This window comes from Solanum stenotomum, chromosome 8 (genome assembly GCF_019186545.1).
Source record: "Solanum stenotomum isolate F172 chromosome 8, ASM1918654v1, whole genome shotgun sequence".
In the NCBI taxonomy this organism is placed as follows: domain Eukaryota; kingdom Viridiplantae; phylum Streptophyta; class Magnoliopsida; order Solanales; family Solanaceae; genus Solanum; species Solanum stenotomum.
Window position 1 is genome coordinate 7,224,884 of NC_064289.1, and position 13,470 is coordinate 7,238,353.

Genomic DNA, 13,470 nt, shown 5'->3' on the forward strand with positions numbered 1-13,470 from the left:
GAGCATTAAAATAGACTGGACCATAGACAATCATAGATTCTATCGAACCCACAAAGATTGTCAAAAATTTAAATTTCTCGCATCTCGTAGAGCGGCTAGGAAAGTCTCAGGTAACCCTTTAAGAGTTAAAAGTTTAAAAGCAATTTGAACCATGCCAATATGCAAAAACTTATATTGAGATCTATACAAATCAATATCTCGCTTATTTAATAAATGAATAGTTTGTTCAGACGAGTTTAACGCCAAAGATTGCTCAATTGTTTTAATCAACTGTTTATTTGAGATTTTATCAAACCAACCATAATCATAAATAGTTTTTATATTCACTTTCGGAATAGTCCATTTATTTAACAAATCAAGGTTTTGAGGTATATCTACCTCTGCTAATCGAGTACTTTTAATATCTCCTTGGTCCATAAAAGAGAGAATATATCTATGCCGAAATATATATATATTGTCAATTTGATTTGGTTTAACTTTTTTTCTTTTAATATCAAACCAAACCAAGAGTGATCGATTTTTTTTTTCAACCGCCAAACCAAATCACAAATCAATTTTCTTTTTAATTTAATTTAATTCATCGATTCAATTTAACTTTATGATTTGATTTGTACACCCTACCTCAATATTCCACCAGATAAGAAGAATCAATTAAAGGTCAGTGCTTTTGCACCTATCCATCATTAAAAGAACGTGAGGACTTTATATCTGTTATATTGACTTTATAATAATGCATATTAAATCATATCTTTATTCAGGTCCGATTTGTCCATTCTTTAATATCAAAACAAGAAAGTATTAATTAATTACAAAGTTAACAGGCATAACTATGATAAAAAAAACAAAATTCAAACAAAGACCGTTCCAAAACATAGGAAGTGACATATTTTCGCATGGCGTCCTACGTGTATTATGGCATGTAGGATGAATGTGTCTATTTGTTCAATTTTATACAAATTTAAATATCTATTTATGCACACTTAAAGTTAAAGATTATAGTTGTCAGCTGACGCCAAGTTAAGAGTCATGTTTATGTATTACTAATTGTGAATATGTACAATAAATATTTAAAGTTAGTAAAATTAAATAAATAGACATGCGCTACATGATAATTCATGTGAGACGCCACATAAAATACATGTATTTATTTAACTTTATACTTAATTAAAATTGAAGAACAAAATATTAGTTAATACAAATTTAAAGAACATATTCATATATTACTTATCATGCCTAACTAATATTTATGGACATCTAATATCTACGATAAAATTAATACATAAATTCTCCCGTAATTAACTAGCCCTTATTCTAGTGGGAGTATTTTTCCTTCCCAACGTACTGCGTGAGATGACGATGGGAACAAGTTGCCAATGAAATTAACTTTGAAATTTCCGAAGTATCTTCTCCTAATAATTAACTCCATTACAATTTCCACATACTTTCTTCCTCATCAAGTCTCTTTCCTCCATAGGCATATCCCCTAATATATAAACTCACCCATCTTAGCTATCGAAATACCCATTTCGATTCTTCACTCCTTTGCTAGCTTTGTTGCTTCCCTTTGTAAGTATGTTTATGTAGATATGCACATACTTTATTCAATTTCAATTTTCCTATTTGTTCTTTTATTTTAGTCGTTTTTGTGTTAGAGTTAATGTGTGAAGGAAGACTCGCTTGCTAGTTTGATCTAGGTCAACTCTGTAAGATTATTCCCTTTGTTTTGATATTTTTTGCTTATCGAGAGACTAATCTTCGAAGTTGAATTAGATTAGATCAACTGTCTATTTTCAAATTAAAATTTTGATATTTCGAAAAATGTCACATAAATTGGGAAGGACAGATTAGTTATAAGCAAGAAAATTGCTACTCTAGTTTCTTTGATGCCATGGATTTTAGTTTCTAGCCTTGTTGGATTGGGAGTTGGTTTTGGGTTTGATAAGGTAAAGTAGGTTGAGAAGTTTGACAGGAAAATTTAACTTACATATCTATTTGGTGGGATGTGCCTTTTGTAGAGGAATACAGTAGCTGTTGAAATCAATAATTGTACTGCTGACATTGTATCATTTAATCTTTTATTGGTTAACTGGAAGTTTATTGCTAGCTAGAGTAGCAATTTCTCCCTAAAGTTTGACAAATAGTTAATCATTAGTCCCAGGGAGAAGTTTGAAAATATTACCCTTTTTGGATTGTGAACTTGAGGTGTCCAAGTGTAATTTGTAAAGTGTAAACTTACTATTGTGTTCTTTTCATTTTAGAATATATTACTTGTTGAAATTGCTCCTTTATAATGACAAGTTCTCATGGTGTAATATCTTTTTTGAGTTTGTTTCATGGGTGAATTCTGTGGATCATCTTCCTTTTCATGCAATCTTTACAGAGTATGGGCAATTTGTTGTGCTGTGTACAAGTTGATCAATCCACCGTCGCAATTAAGGAACAGTTTGGCAAGTATCAAGATGTGCTTCAGCCAGGTTGCCACTGTCTGCCTTGGTGCTTCGGATTCCAGTTAGCTGGCCATCTCTCCCTCAGGGTGCAACAACTGGATGTTCGCTGCGAGACAAAGACAAAGGTCTATTCTTTATTCCGAAACAGTAATTCCATTGATTTGACACAAGCTGTGTTGGTTCTTAGCTAAATCATCAAAGTCAACCACAATTTGCACTTTGACAAACATAAATAGGTGATGATTTTTCAGTATTTATGGATATTAATGACTTAATACATATTGCAACAAATGTGCAGGATAATGTATTTGTCAATGTTGTGGCATCAATTCAGTACCGTGCCCTGGCAGACAAAGCAAATGATGCTTTCTACAAACTAAGCAACACTAAGGGTCAAATTCAGGCCTATGTTTTTGATGGTAGATATTTAATCTGTCTGTTTATATATCCTATTCCTCCTTGGAATCTAGTTCTGAGAATAAATTGATTTCAGTGGATAATGCTAACTTACACAAATCTATGTTTATATTTTGTCAGTCATTAGAGCAAGTGTTCCAAAACTCAATCTTGATGATGTTTTCGAGCAGAAAAATGAAATTGCCAAGGCTGTCGAGGATGAACTTGAGAAGGTAAGCCAATTCTTCCCTGTTTTTTTTAATTGATACAAGCAATTTGAATTGTTCAGTGGATCTCATATGAATGTCATTATGATCCTCTACAGGCTATGTCGGCTTATGGATATGAAATTGTTCAAACACTTATAGTTGATATAGAACCAGATGAGCATGTGAAGAGAGCTATGAATGAAATCAATGCTGGTATGTCTAAAATCTCATCTCTGTAGTTAAGCCTGATGCCTGCTGGTTCTCAACTGCTCTGACTAGTTAGTACTTAGTCCCAAGAGGACTATATACATCAGTTGATGGAGGGGGATACGGTGGGATTCGAACCCACCATCACTAGGGTGAAGGTGTGGGCAGCTCCCCAACTGAGCTATACCCCACACTATAAAGGACTATCTTTTCATGTCCTAATTGTTTTCAACTCTACAGCTGCTCGGATGAGGGTGGCTGCTAATGAGAAAGCAGAGGCGGAGAAGATTTTGCAAATTAAAAGGGCTGAAGGAGAGGCAGAATCAAAGTATCTATCAGGGTTAGGTATTGCACGACAGCGTCAAGCGATTGTGGATGGTTTGAGAGACAGCGTGCTCGGATTCTCAGTGAATGTGCCTGGAACCTCAGCAAAGGATGTAATGGACATGGTCCTCTTAACCCAGTACTTCGACACCATGAAAGAAATTGGCGCTTCCAGCAAATCATCTGCCGTCTTCCTTCCTCATGGGCCTGGTGCTGTAAGAGATGTGGCAAGCCAGATTCGCGATGGACTCCTCCAAGCTTCTGTGGACCATTAAATGTTCTACTATATCAGAAATGTCAAATGAGTTTCACTTGAAGCTGCCTTTTTCATTTTGTGTTTACTTTCTGTAAGTGTGGATATGTTTGGTGAGTTTGACTTTGTATTTGTGAATGCCTCTAGTACCTGTATATTGTAAAAAAAATACTAGTATCTCCAGACCTTTGAAGAATTGTGAAGTATATACTATTAATAGATTGATGTGATATTTCTCCTCGTTAATTGTGCCTGTTAATTTGTTCCTATTACCCATCCATCCTTGATGATTGATCTTTTGTTGTCTTATTAGTTATGTTGTTCGGATTCTTCAAAAATATCAATGAGTGTGTGTCAAAGTCGCCAACAGTAATGTATTTTTGGAGAATCTGACATGGGTGTGACATCAAGCCTGAAGAATCTGCGCAACTTAGCTTACTGGTGTGTAGTACAGGGTCATATTTTTGTTGTGTGCTATGCTAAAGGAAGGTGATTGATCCCTCAAACTAAAACGAAAAATTCCAAAGGGAGGTTATATCAATATTCTTGCTTGTTTTGGCAAATACCAATTGAGCATTTAAGCGAGTCAAAAAGTTGATTAACATTTGTGAAGGGACTTCTTCTTCACTCACATAGCTTTAACTTTTGTTTCGATTCGATTTTCAAGTGAAAGGCATATTTCAACACAATTTTAACGTTCAAAAATACGTATTGGTGAACTATGTTTACAAAAATCTCAAAAATATACTATGTTTAATGCATTGTTTAACCATTGATGATCAACCTTTACAGATGTGAAGATTCATGGCCATCGAGGCATGGGCACCTTGAAAAAAATTATGACACGAGAAGACGCTCTCTTATAGAGGCTTCCTCTGATCTCTCATGCGCCTTGCACAATATAATATTTTCCTCGACATACGTATATGTATATTAGTAGATATATATATATATATCCAAATGATTCGGGGTAAAAATCGTAAAAACACTCAATAATATTTAATAATAATATATCAATTTTTATATAATTTGAATAAATAATGAAAAACCCAAGTCATTGACAAGATGTTATTAACTTATTATTATAAAGGAAAAAGAAAAGGAACTGAAAAGAGTAGTTCTATAGATCTTGTATAATACACCTATTCACAAAATTCCTTCTTCACTACTCTTTTCCCCTTTGTCCTCTCTCTTAATTGTGTGTGCTCTTCTTGATCATCTGTGTCCAGTTGAAGATCGTAGATGGATCATTCATGGCGTACTCATCTTCCTCCACCACCAATTCAAGGTAGAATCTGTCCATCTTGCTCAATCTCACACTTCCCCTTTTGCCCTCCTCCAATCCCTTTCCCTTCTAACCCTAGTTTCCGATATCCACCACCACATCCCAATCAACCCCTCCCCCGCCCTCCACTTCCTCCTCATGAGGCGGCGTACGACCCCTTCATCGATCATCGCGGTGGCCCCCCTATTCCCCCTCCTCATCGTCCCACTGTTGATGGCTACGAGCATCATCCCCGCCCCTCAGATGTGTATGGAAATATAAAACCTAGTTATGATTCACCGGGTGCTTTTAATGTTGGAGTAAAGAGAATGAGAGTTGATGATTCATCGGGTACTTTTACGAATGAAAAATTGACTAGTTTAGCTAGGTTTTCAACTGACAATGAGAGGAGATTGCAGCTGATTAGCGAATTTGGTGGGGCAGCTCACGAATTAGACAAAGGGCGTGTAAGTTTTGATGGTGAAGAATATGGAAAATTTGATGGATTTTTAGGTGGCAAAATTAGCAATAGCAGTTATGTAGATCAAGGTTATGGTAATATGGATAGAAATCAAACATTTCATGACCAAGAACGTTTTGAGAGACAGCAATATCCACCGAGGGAAGGGAATGTACAGTTTGGACAATTAGGATATGACAAGAATTTGCCACAGAGAAATGGTTACAAATATGGTAGTCCTCAAGCTGATACTCACCACAATGTAGAGCACGACCAACAGAATTATGAAGGATCAAGGTACAGCTCAAAACTTGGAGATGGTTATCTTCCAAGGCATGGAGTTTCAGGGATGAATAAACTGTACAATGAACAGACAAGCCATTTTCCCGTGGATGGTCACAGTTATAACCATCATTATTCACAGGCTTATGCAATGCCGAATCATGTGGAGTCAAAATCAAATCACTATGGTTCCCCATATGACCAGAGGGTTAATTCAGCGGACCGTAGTGGCACGAGCTTATATTCGGCACAGGGTTGTAAGACATATGCTAGCCAGCCGCCACTTCCAGCTTCTCCTCCACCTCCTCTTCCAATGGAACCCCCTTTGCGTGAGCGTCTTGTCTCATCTTCACCACCTGGAACTTCTGCCTCATTGTTTCCAGGTTCTGTTGGTTCTTCAGCTCCTTTGTCATCATATTATCCTCCACTCCCGGAAGAGAAGTCCATATCACGTTATCAGCCCAATTTACATTTGTCATCTGGCACTGCTATCGAGGTACTCCTTCAATTCTTTTTGGGCTTTGTTTATATTCTTGAGTGGCTCACGAGATGATATTTGATATAATAAATGTTGAAAATATTATCTAATTATCACATAAATATTGGAACACTACCTTTAAAAAGTTTCAAGGTCACTACCTAGTGGGCAATGAAGTGGGTCAAGAACCATGAGGTCAAACCTCAGTTGAGGTAGAAATACTAGGTGATTTTTTTCATTTGTCTAAGCCATGACGGATAGAGTTACCCTGTACCCATGTTGGTGGGAGGTACCAAGTAACACACGGAATTAGTAGAGGTGCATCCAAATTTGCATGTACATTACGAATATAAAATATTTTCAAGATTAATTTTTTAAGTAGTGAAATTGTTCGTGCGTGCTACAAGAAAAAATAATAAATTTATATATATATATATTTCTTATTTAATAACGTCATTATGTAATATTTATATTCAAGTTAGTGTCAGATAAGACAATATTGATATTTCTCTTCATTTGCGCCATGATATGTTTTTTCATCTTGTTTCAATATACAAAATGGAAATTATGTGCATCCTTTTAAGTACAAACTATTCATATGTATATAGTAGAACAAAACATTTAAAGTGGTGAAGTTAATAGAATAAGAAGTCATATTTTGAAATAATAATATATTGTATTACGTTGAAAATGTTATATGTATTTTTATTTTCTCTCATCTTTTGTAGCAGTTCTTGACTCTCTATACAAATTCTGATTTCTTAAAAAGCTTTTAAACTTCTTCATTGTGTCTTTGTTATTACATTTGCTTTTTTATAATTTTTAAATATTAATTAAATATGGTTAAGAACTATGGTAATGAAAACACAAAAGTTAGGAATAATATTAAGAGTAGAAGTTATAAGTAAGATTAAGAGATATGAGTTATGAATAATTTGAATGTATTATATTATTAGACATTAAACACATAATAATTATGCATTGATTTTAATAAATAAATAAATAAATGAATGGTGAAAATAAGGGGGGGGGGGGAGTCAAAAAATGAATAAATGAATGGTGGCTGCATAGGAGCCATGTCACATTACTATTTCAAAAACCACAAGTGTTTTTTACGAAGTAAGTAGATTCATTTAAAGTTATCAAGAAGATGCAAGATTTACAAGGATTTCTTAATTGTTGTTAGGACATAAAAATAACCTACACTATTACATTCACAACGTAATTAAAAATGAAAAGGAAAACTACAAATACTTTTCAAACAAAAATAATAGTGACGAAAACAGATTGTTACATATCACATCATATAATTAAGGGAAAATGCTCAAATATGCCATCGAACTGTGAGAAAAGGCTCATCTATGCCATTTCTGTTTGAGAAAAGGCTCATCCATGCCATTTCTGTTTGAGAAAAGGCTCATCCATGCCATTATTTGTTAACGGAAAACATTTTTGATTTTGCAAAATCATTTTTTTTTACAGGTGATCAATTATGATTCAACCACGTCATTAATTCAATTATTTTTTAAAAGGGCCATCAATCTTTGAGAAAAGGCTCATCTATGCTATTTCAGTTAATTTAATTCTTTCATTTTTTTGCGAGCATCATAAAAATGGAACTCCTCATCATAATTCTTTTGGTTGTAATTATATTAATTGTATTTCATAACAAAAAAGTAGGATAGTGGAGGACCAAATGAGTAGCATTGTCAATAGATGTAGTTAAGCTATTAATACAAACCAAAGTAAAAAAAAAAGCTCTAGCCAAAGTAGCTAAGTTACTAATACAATTCAAAGTAAAAGAAATTCTAGCAAAAGTAATCCTTAATTGTGCTTCAATTTTTTCTAGCATTTTCCTTTTCATGTAGATCTGTCATCATATTTTGCTCCCTATGTCACCTCATCATGTGCTACCAATCGAATAAAAATAATTGACATAATTATGAACAAATAAAATGTCATACCAATCAAAAAAAAATTATATTGGTGAAAAAGAAAGAAATCTAAACTATACAATATATTTGAAAATTATATTTTTGATTATACTAATAAAAAATAATCATCATCCCTTTAAATCTAACAAATATTGTAATCTAAGTACATTATATGATTATAAAGTTAATATCAACCGCAAATTGACCTTTAGAGAGAACAATCACTTACTAACGACCCATTGTTTATTTTTACAAAGATATTCTTGATCACACTTGTTTGGAGGATGATAAGACGTTCAACATTAAAATATTAAGAAAGTACATCCAAGTACATGAAAATGAAATATTTTTTACCTTCATATACTTCTTTTTTGTTATATGTAAGTTAATTCACAAACCAATATGATGAAGAAGAGAGAGGATAATCTTGAATGTGAATCTTTATGAAACTGAATATGAATTATATAGGTAAAATAGAGGAACACATTCACAAACCAATATGATGAAGAAGAAAAAAATAATCTTGAATGTGAATTTTCATGAAACTAGACATGAATTTGTATAGGTAAAATAGAGGAACACATTCACAAACCAATATGATGAAAAAGAGAAAGAATAACCTTGAATGTGAATCTTCAACTAGGGCCTCTTTACAAAGATAACATCTGGAGGCAATAATTTTTCCCCTCTTTTGAAGTTTATCATGTGTCAGGCAAGCTCTCCTAGTTTTTTTTTTGAAATTAGTAATGTTGTATTCCTCAGCATTAAGGGTATGCTGGTGACCTCCAAAAATTTGTACATAGAGGGGCTAGGAAGGCTAATTACAAAGCTCTCCTAGTTACCAACCGAGTGAAACACTTCACCTTAGTTGGGGCTACACTCTTCCATATAGCACTCCATGGCCCTGATTTCTTCCCCGCAATTGTGGCTAGATCCTTTTTATGCATTCTGTTCACATTGAATTGACCATCAGTGTGATGCCTCCATAGCAATGATGCCATAGCAATTTATCTGTTTCCAGATTTGTGCCAGGAAAATCTCCAATCAAAGCTAGCATATCCGATACCCATTCTATTTCCCAATCATTAAGAAATCTCCTAAAGAGCAAATTCCATCCTTGTGGGGACCAAACCTCTTGTATTTACTGTCAGGATTCAGGCAAATGGAAAACAACCCAGGGAGTTGATATGGGATTTCTATGTACTTTTTAGTTATGTTCTTGTCACTCCCCGAGCCTACACCCTGGGGAGACTGGTACTCGAAGACCATTGTTGGCCCCAAGCGAACCCTTGGCCTGACTTACTTAACTCAGCGGAAGACAATATTAATATCTATAATGATCAAAGAACGTAACTGAACTGAATAATAAAATAACTGAGAATGTTTTAAAGATTTAACATTCAACTTGGTCAAAAGTGGCAACCCAAGTCTTAACAATAGGAAATGAAAATGAAAAGACTCACAGGACTAACATTTGACTGTCTATGAAGCCTCTAAAACAACTGAGATGGATGTTGGGACAAACCCCACAACATCCTAATGAACTAACTAGAAAGCAATGAAAATAGATTCTTCGGAATGCAAGGAGGCTCACTGACTGATTCTGAATTGCTCACTGGATCAATGGTGCGCTGGGATGCCGATCCTAGTTACTTGTGTTTGCATCATAAGATGATGCAGGCCAACTGACATCAGTACATTGAATGTACAAGTATGCAAGTTGGAATGCTAAAACAGCAAAGGCTGGAAAGAGAATCTGAAAGAAACACTTACCTTGGCTCTTCTCAACTCATGAATACTTAACTGAACTCATTTCAATATAAAGCAATTTAAAACAAGTGCAATATAAAGAAAAATTGTTTAAAAACATGATGTCAACTCTGTGTATATACAAGGATACAACATAACTCTGAAATGTATGTAAAAATACAATAACTTCTGTGGGAGTTTCTCTAACCGACAACCATCACATAAGAGCTATAGTGATGATACAACGATCTACCTCACGCTGCCAGCGCATCCTATACTCGGCCAGAGGTATAGGACCTGAACTACTAAGTGGATCCACTAGTCTATTGTGAAAAAGGTTCATATAAAAAGTATGACCCTTTTCTACCCATGGTGGCTACATGATTTTATGTAGACGTGAGTTACCTGAACTTATGCTCCCACCCAATTCGGTGCTCAATACTACTCCCAAAATATACTAGCTATTATGTTTAAAAACATAGTTCTTCTGTGATTTGAGATTAGTGCTCAAAAACTTAGCTCAAAGGCTATCTTGGAAATCTCAGGGTACTGCTTGTTTCATTTAGAAAGTTGTTACTCTTTTCTGAAAAGTAGCCCGAAGGCCCTTTGAAAATCTCAGTTTCCGCTCTTATTTAAATGTGTAAAACTTTTTAAATCTCTTTGGGATATACTTAGTCCCCATATGTTTCTTTGAAGAAAAGAACTTCAACATTACTCTTTACTGAACTCAAAACTTAAGTCTTAAAATAAAGTTAAAACGTTTGTAAAAGACTTATGAAAGCTTGAAATGAACTTCTTTTACTTGACTCTTGACTTTGATCTTAACTGTTTTTGACTTGACTCTTAACTGATTCTTGAATTGAATTATAGATTCAAGGATTAAGATTTGTGATTGGAAAGATCTCATGTTGTTTAGGAATGATTTTAGATAGCTAAACATGAGAAAAGACCGAAATTCAAGATTTGAAGGTGGGTCCGCGACGCGGAGGCATAATTAAATTTTGGTTCCGAAAACGTCTTTTGAGGCAGAACACTTCGTGTCAGCTCCGCGACGCGAAGCTGAAATGTTCAAATCTGGGCACTAGGCACGCGACGCACGACCACCCCTTAATTTCGTTCGACGAAATTTCTTCTTCATTTTCCAATCCCAAATCACCCAAACTCAGTTCTTTTCCAGATTACTTTTAGATACAGTTACCCAGCAAATGTACCTAAGAACCTAACGCTAAACAACCCTATAATGCGACGTAACGAACTCAGAAACTTTCCCAACTCAGTCAAATTCAAGAACAATATATGAATTCAAGAATAGGTATCAAGTTCATCAATATTCATATGCTTTTAGGACAAATCTAAACTGAAATAAATATGTTTGGCACGTGGGAGAATGATCCCAACGTTATGAGAGCCTCACATACCTAATAGAAGCAAATCCTTGGCGAAACACCAACTTCCTTGATCGATCTTGATGAATTTCCCCTCTTCTCCTTCTTCTTTTCTCTTCTCCTTTCTCCTTAGCCCTAGCGTGAAAATCCCAAATTCTAAAACTGACTAAAATCTAATTTGACCCATATTAAACTCCTAAAAACGGATTAAAATAATAAGGCAGATGAAAAGACTAAAATACCCCTTAAAATTCCGGATTGGACATTTCCTTAATCCAACTACCCAACTTCCAAAGGGAATAACTCACTCATACAAACTCGGAATCGCGCAAACTTGGCGGCGTTGGAAAGATCGTCCCAAGAGCTTTCCAACCATATCTGGAACTGCACTTAACTCATCCTGAGCTAGGAGTTATGGCCGATTGAAGTTGACCAGAAACTGAATTTTAACTTACTTGCAATTTTTTCCAGATTTCCTTATACTTTCCAAAAATAACTATTTCCAGATTTTAAAATTCCTTCTAGTACTTTCTAGTTGCGAGATGTTACAGTTCTAATTCTTGCAAGATGGCTCACAATGAGGTTTACACTTCACATGATGTTTATTTGGATACGCTCCCAATTGACGACTATAAATCTTACATCCTATTCCATTCATAATGAATAACTCCCAACACTTCTTTAAGCTAATATTGTGTGATATTGGGGGTATATCAAGCATTGGTATCCTTTTAAAAAAAAATAGATATCTGTCTGTTTTCGCCTTAAAGATGTACATATGTGTGTCTTTAGCTATCTTCCTGTCTTGACAAATTTGATATCCTTTTTATGTTGAAGATATGGTAAAACGCCTAATATAACTGATTTTTGTGGTTTCACCAGCAAGTCCATATGCATCGTTATACTTCATCATCTATACGCTCCAGAGGAAGTGAACATCCTCTGCTAGAGGTACCTTCAGATAAGTCAAAAGTCATTGATGCTATACACATTCTAAAGCATCCATACCGAGCTACCCGACCTGATCATCTTGTTGTTATTCTTCGGGGACTTCCAGGTGCTTCTTTCTTTCCAAGAGCTATCTCATTTAGTTATGTAGTTGTCCGTTTGCTTTTAGTTGATATCTACTTTGAATGAAAATTATTTACCCTAATATTACTTGATAAGGAGATTAAACACCTTCCCCACTTAAATAGACTCCTTCAGTCCCCCCTAAACCCCCAGGGAAAAAAGGAAAGAAAAAGTGAGCCCTTCTTGTTATTAAGAAAAGAAAGGTGAATTGTTTATTGTGTTAAGTCTGCTGGAGACATATTTAAGGTAATAGTTTTCTGATAAGGTATTTAAAATAATAGTTGAAAGGTATGGCATAACGATTGGAGAGTTCTATGAATTAGCAGCATTCGTATCAGTTCATCATTTTTGAGATGGAGACATTTATGACTTGGGGATTTAGTGGTCCATGTAAAAAGATTAGATGGATGGTTTACTGCATATCATTTAGAAAACAAATTGGGGCACTTTGTTTGTTAACTTCTTTCTTGCGCACCTCCACATATATTGTTATTCTTCAGATAGATAGGTTGGTTTGATTTGGTATGATGTGGGTATGTTTAGTTGGCATTTGGAGAACATTTGGATGAAATTGAAAAAAATAGAGGAGAATTTGAAGTATTTGGAATAAAATTTCATTTGGAAAAGAAGGTTTGAAGTTTTGGGCGTGAAACCATTATTTCACTTGAAACTAGTTTTCTTCCTACTAAAATAATGTTGTATTGTGAAACAAATATTGATTTGCAAATATTATATCAAGATGAAGTTTAGATAATAAAATAGAATTTATAGCCAAAAGGGGTGACATGTCACTGGATTATGACCTAGAATTCTACTTTCAGGGATTTTGAATTTTTCCAGGCCAATTGAAATTAAAGAGTACCTTTCTGCACAAGTACTAGCTAATTATTAATGAGCTTGTTTTTACATCGCGCACACTCACACACACTCTCTCTCTCCAGCTCTCTTTCTCTCTTCGTGGCTTTCTCTTTCTCCCTCTGTTTGCCCCCCTCCTTTTGTGGGTTTTGTGGT

The 13,470-nt window shown here is 34.8% G+C and overlaps 2 protein-coding genes across 4 annotated transcripts in view; both read left to right on the forward strand.

Moving 5' to 3' along the window:
- The first annotated feature begins 1,336 nt into the window (after positions 1-1,336).
- LOC125874573 (hypersensitive-induced reaction 1 protein-like) lies at positions 1,337-4,082 on the forward strand. Of its 2 annotated transcripts, none has more exons than XM_049555485.1 (6): positions 1,337-1,566; positions 2,381-2,572; positions 2,746-2,866; positions 2,985-3,076; positions 3,169-3,265; positions 3,500-4,082. In XM_049555485.1, the coding sequence occupies exons 2-6, from the start codon at positions 2,384-2,386 to the stop codon at positions 3,856-3,858; spliced, it is 858 nt and encodes a 285-aa protein (XP_049411442.1). In that variant the 5' UTR covers positions 1,337-1,566; positions 2,381-2,383; the 3' UTR covers positions 3,859-4,082. The 2 variants fall into 2 exon arrangements, with proteins under 2 accessions (XP_049411442.1, XP_049411443.1); XM_049555486.1 differs by having other exon boundaries at positions 1,375-1,570.
- Positions 4,083-4,965: 883 nt separating this feature from the next.
- LOC125874569 (uncharacterized) overlaps positions 4,966-13,470 on the forward strand; it is a 41,568-nt gene continuing 33,063 nt past the window's right edge. For both annotated transcript variants that reach the window (XM_049555476.1, XM_049555475.1), the window contains exons 1-2: positions 4,966-6,338; positions 12,271-12,445. In XM_049555476.1, the coding sequence (XP_049411433.1) occupies positions 5,079-6,338; positions 12,271-12,445 (1,435 nt within the window). In that variant the 5' untranslated portion in view covers positions 4,966-5,078. The remainder of the gene's footprint in view (positions 6,339-12,270; positions 12,446-13,470) is intronic.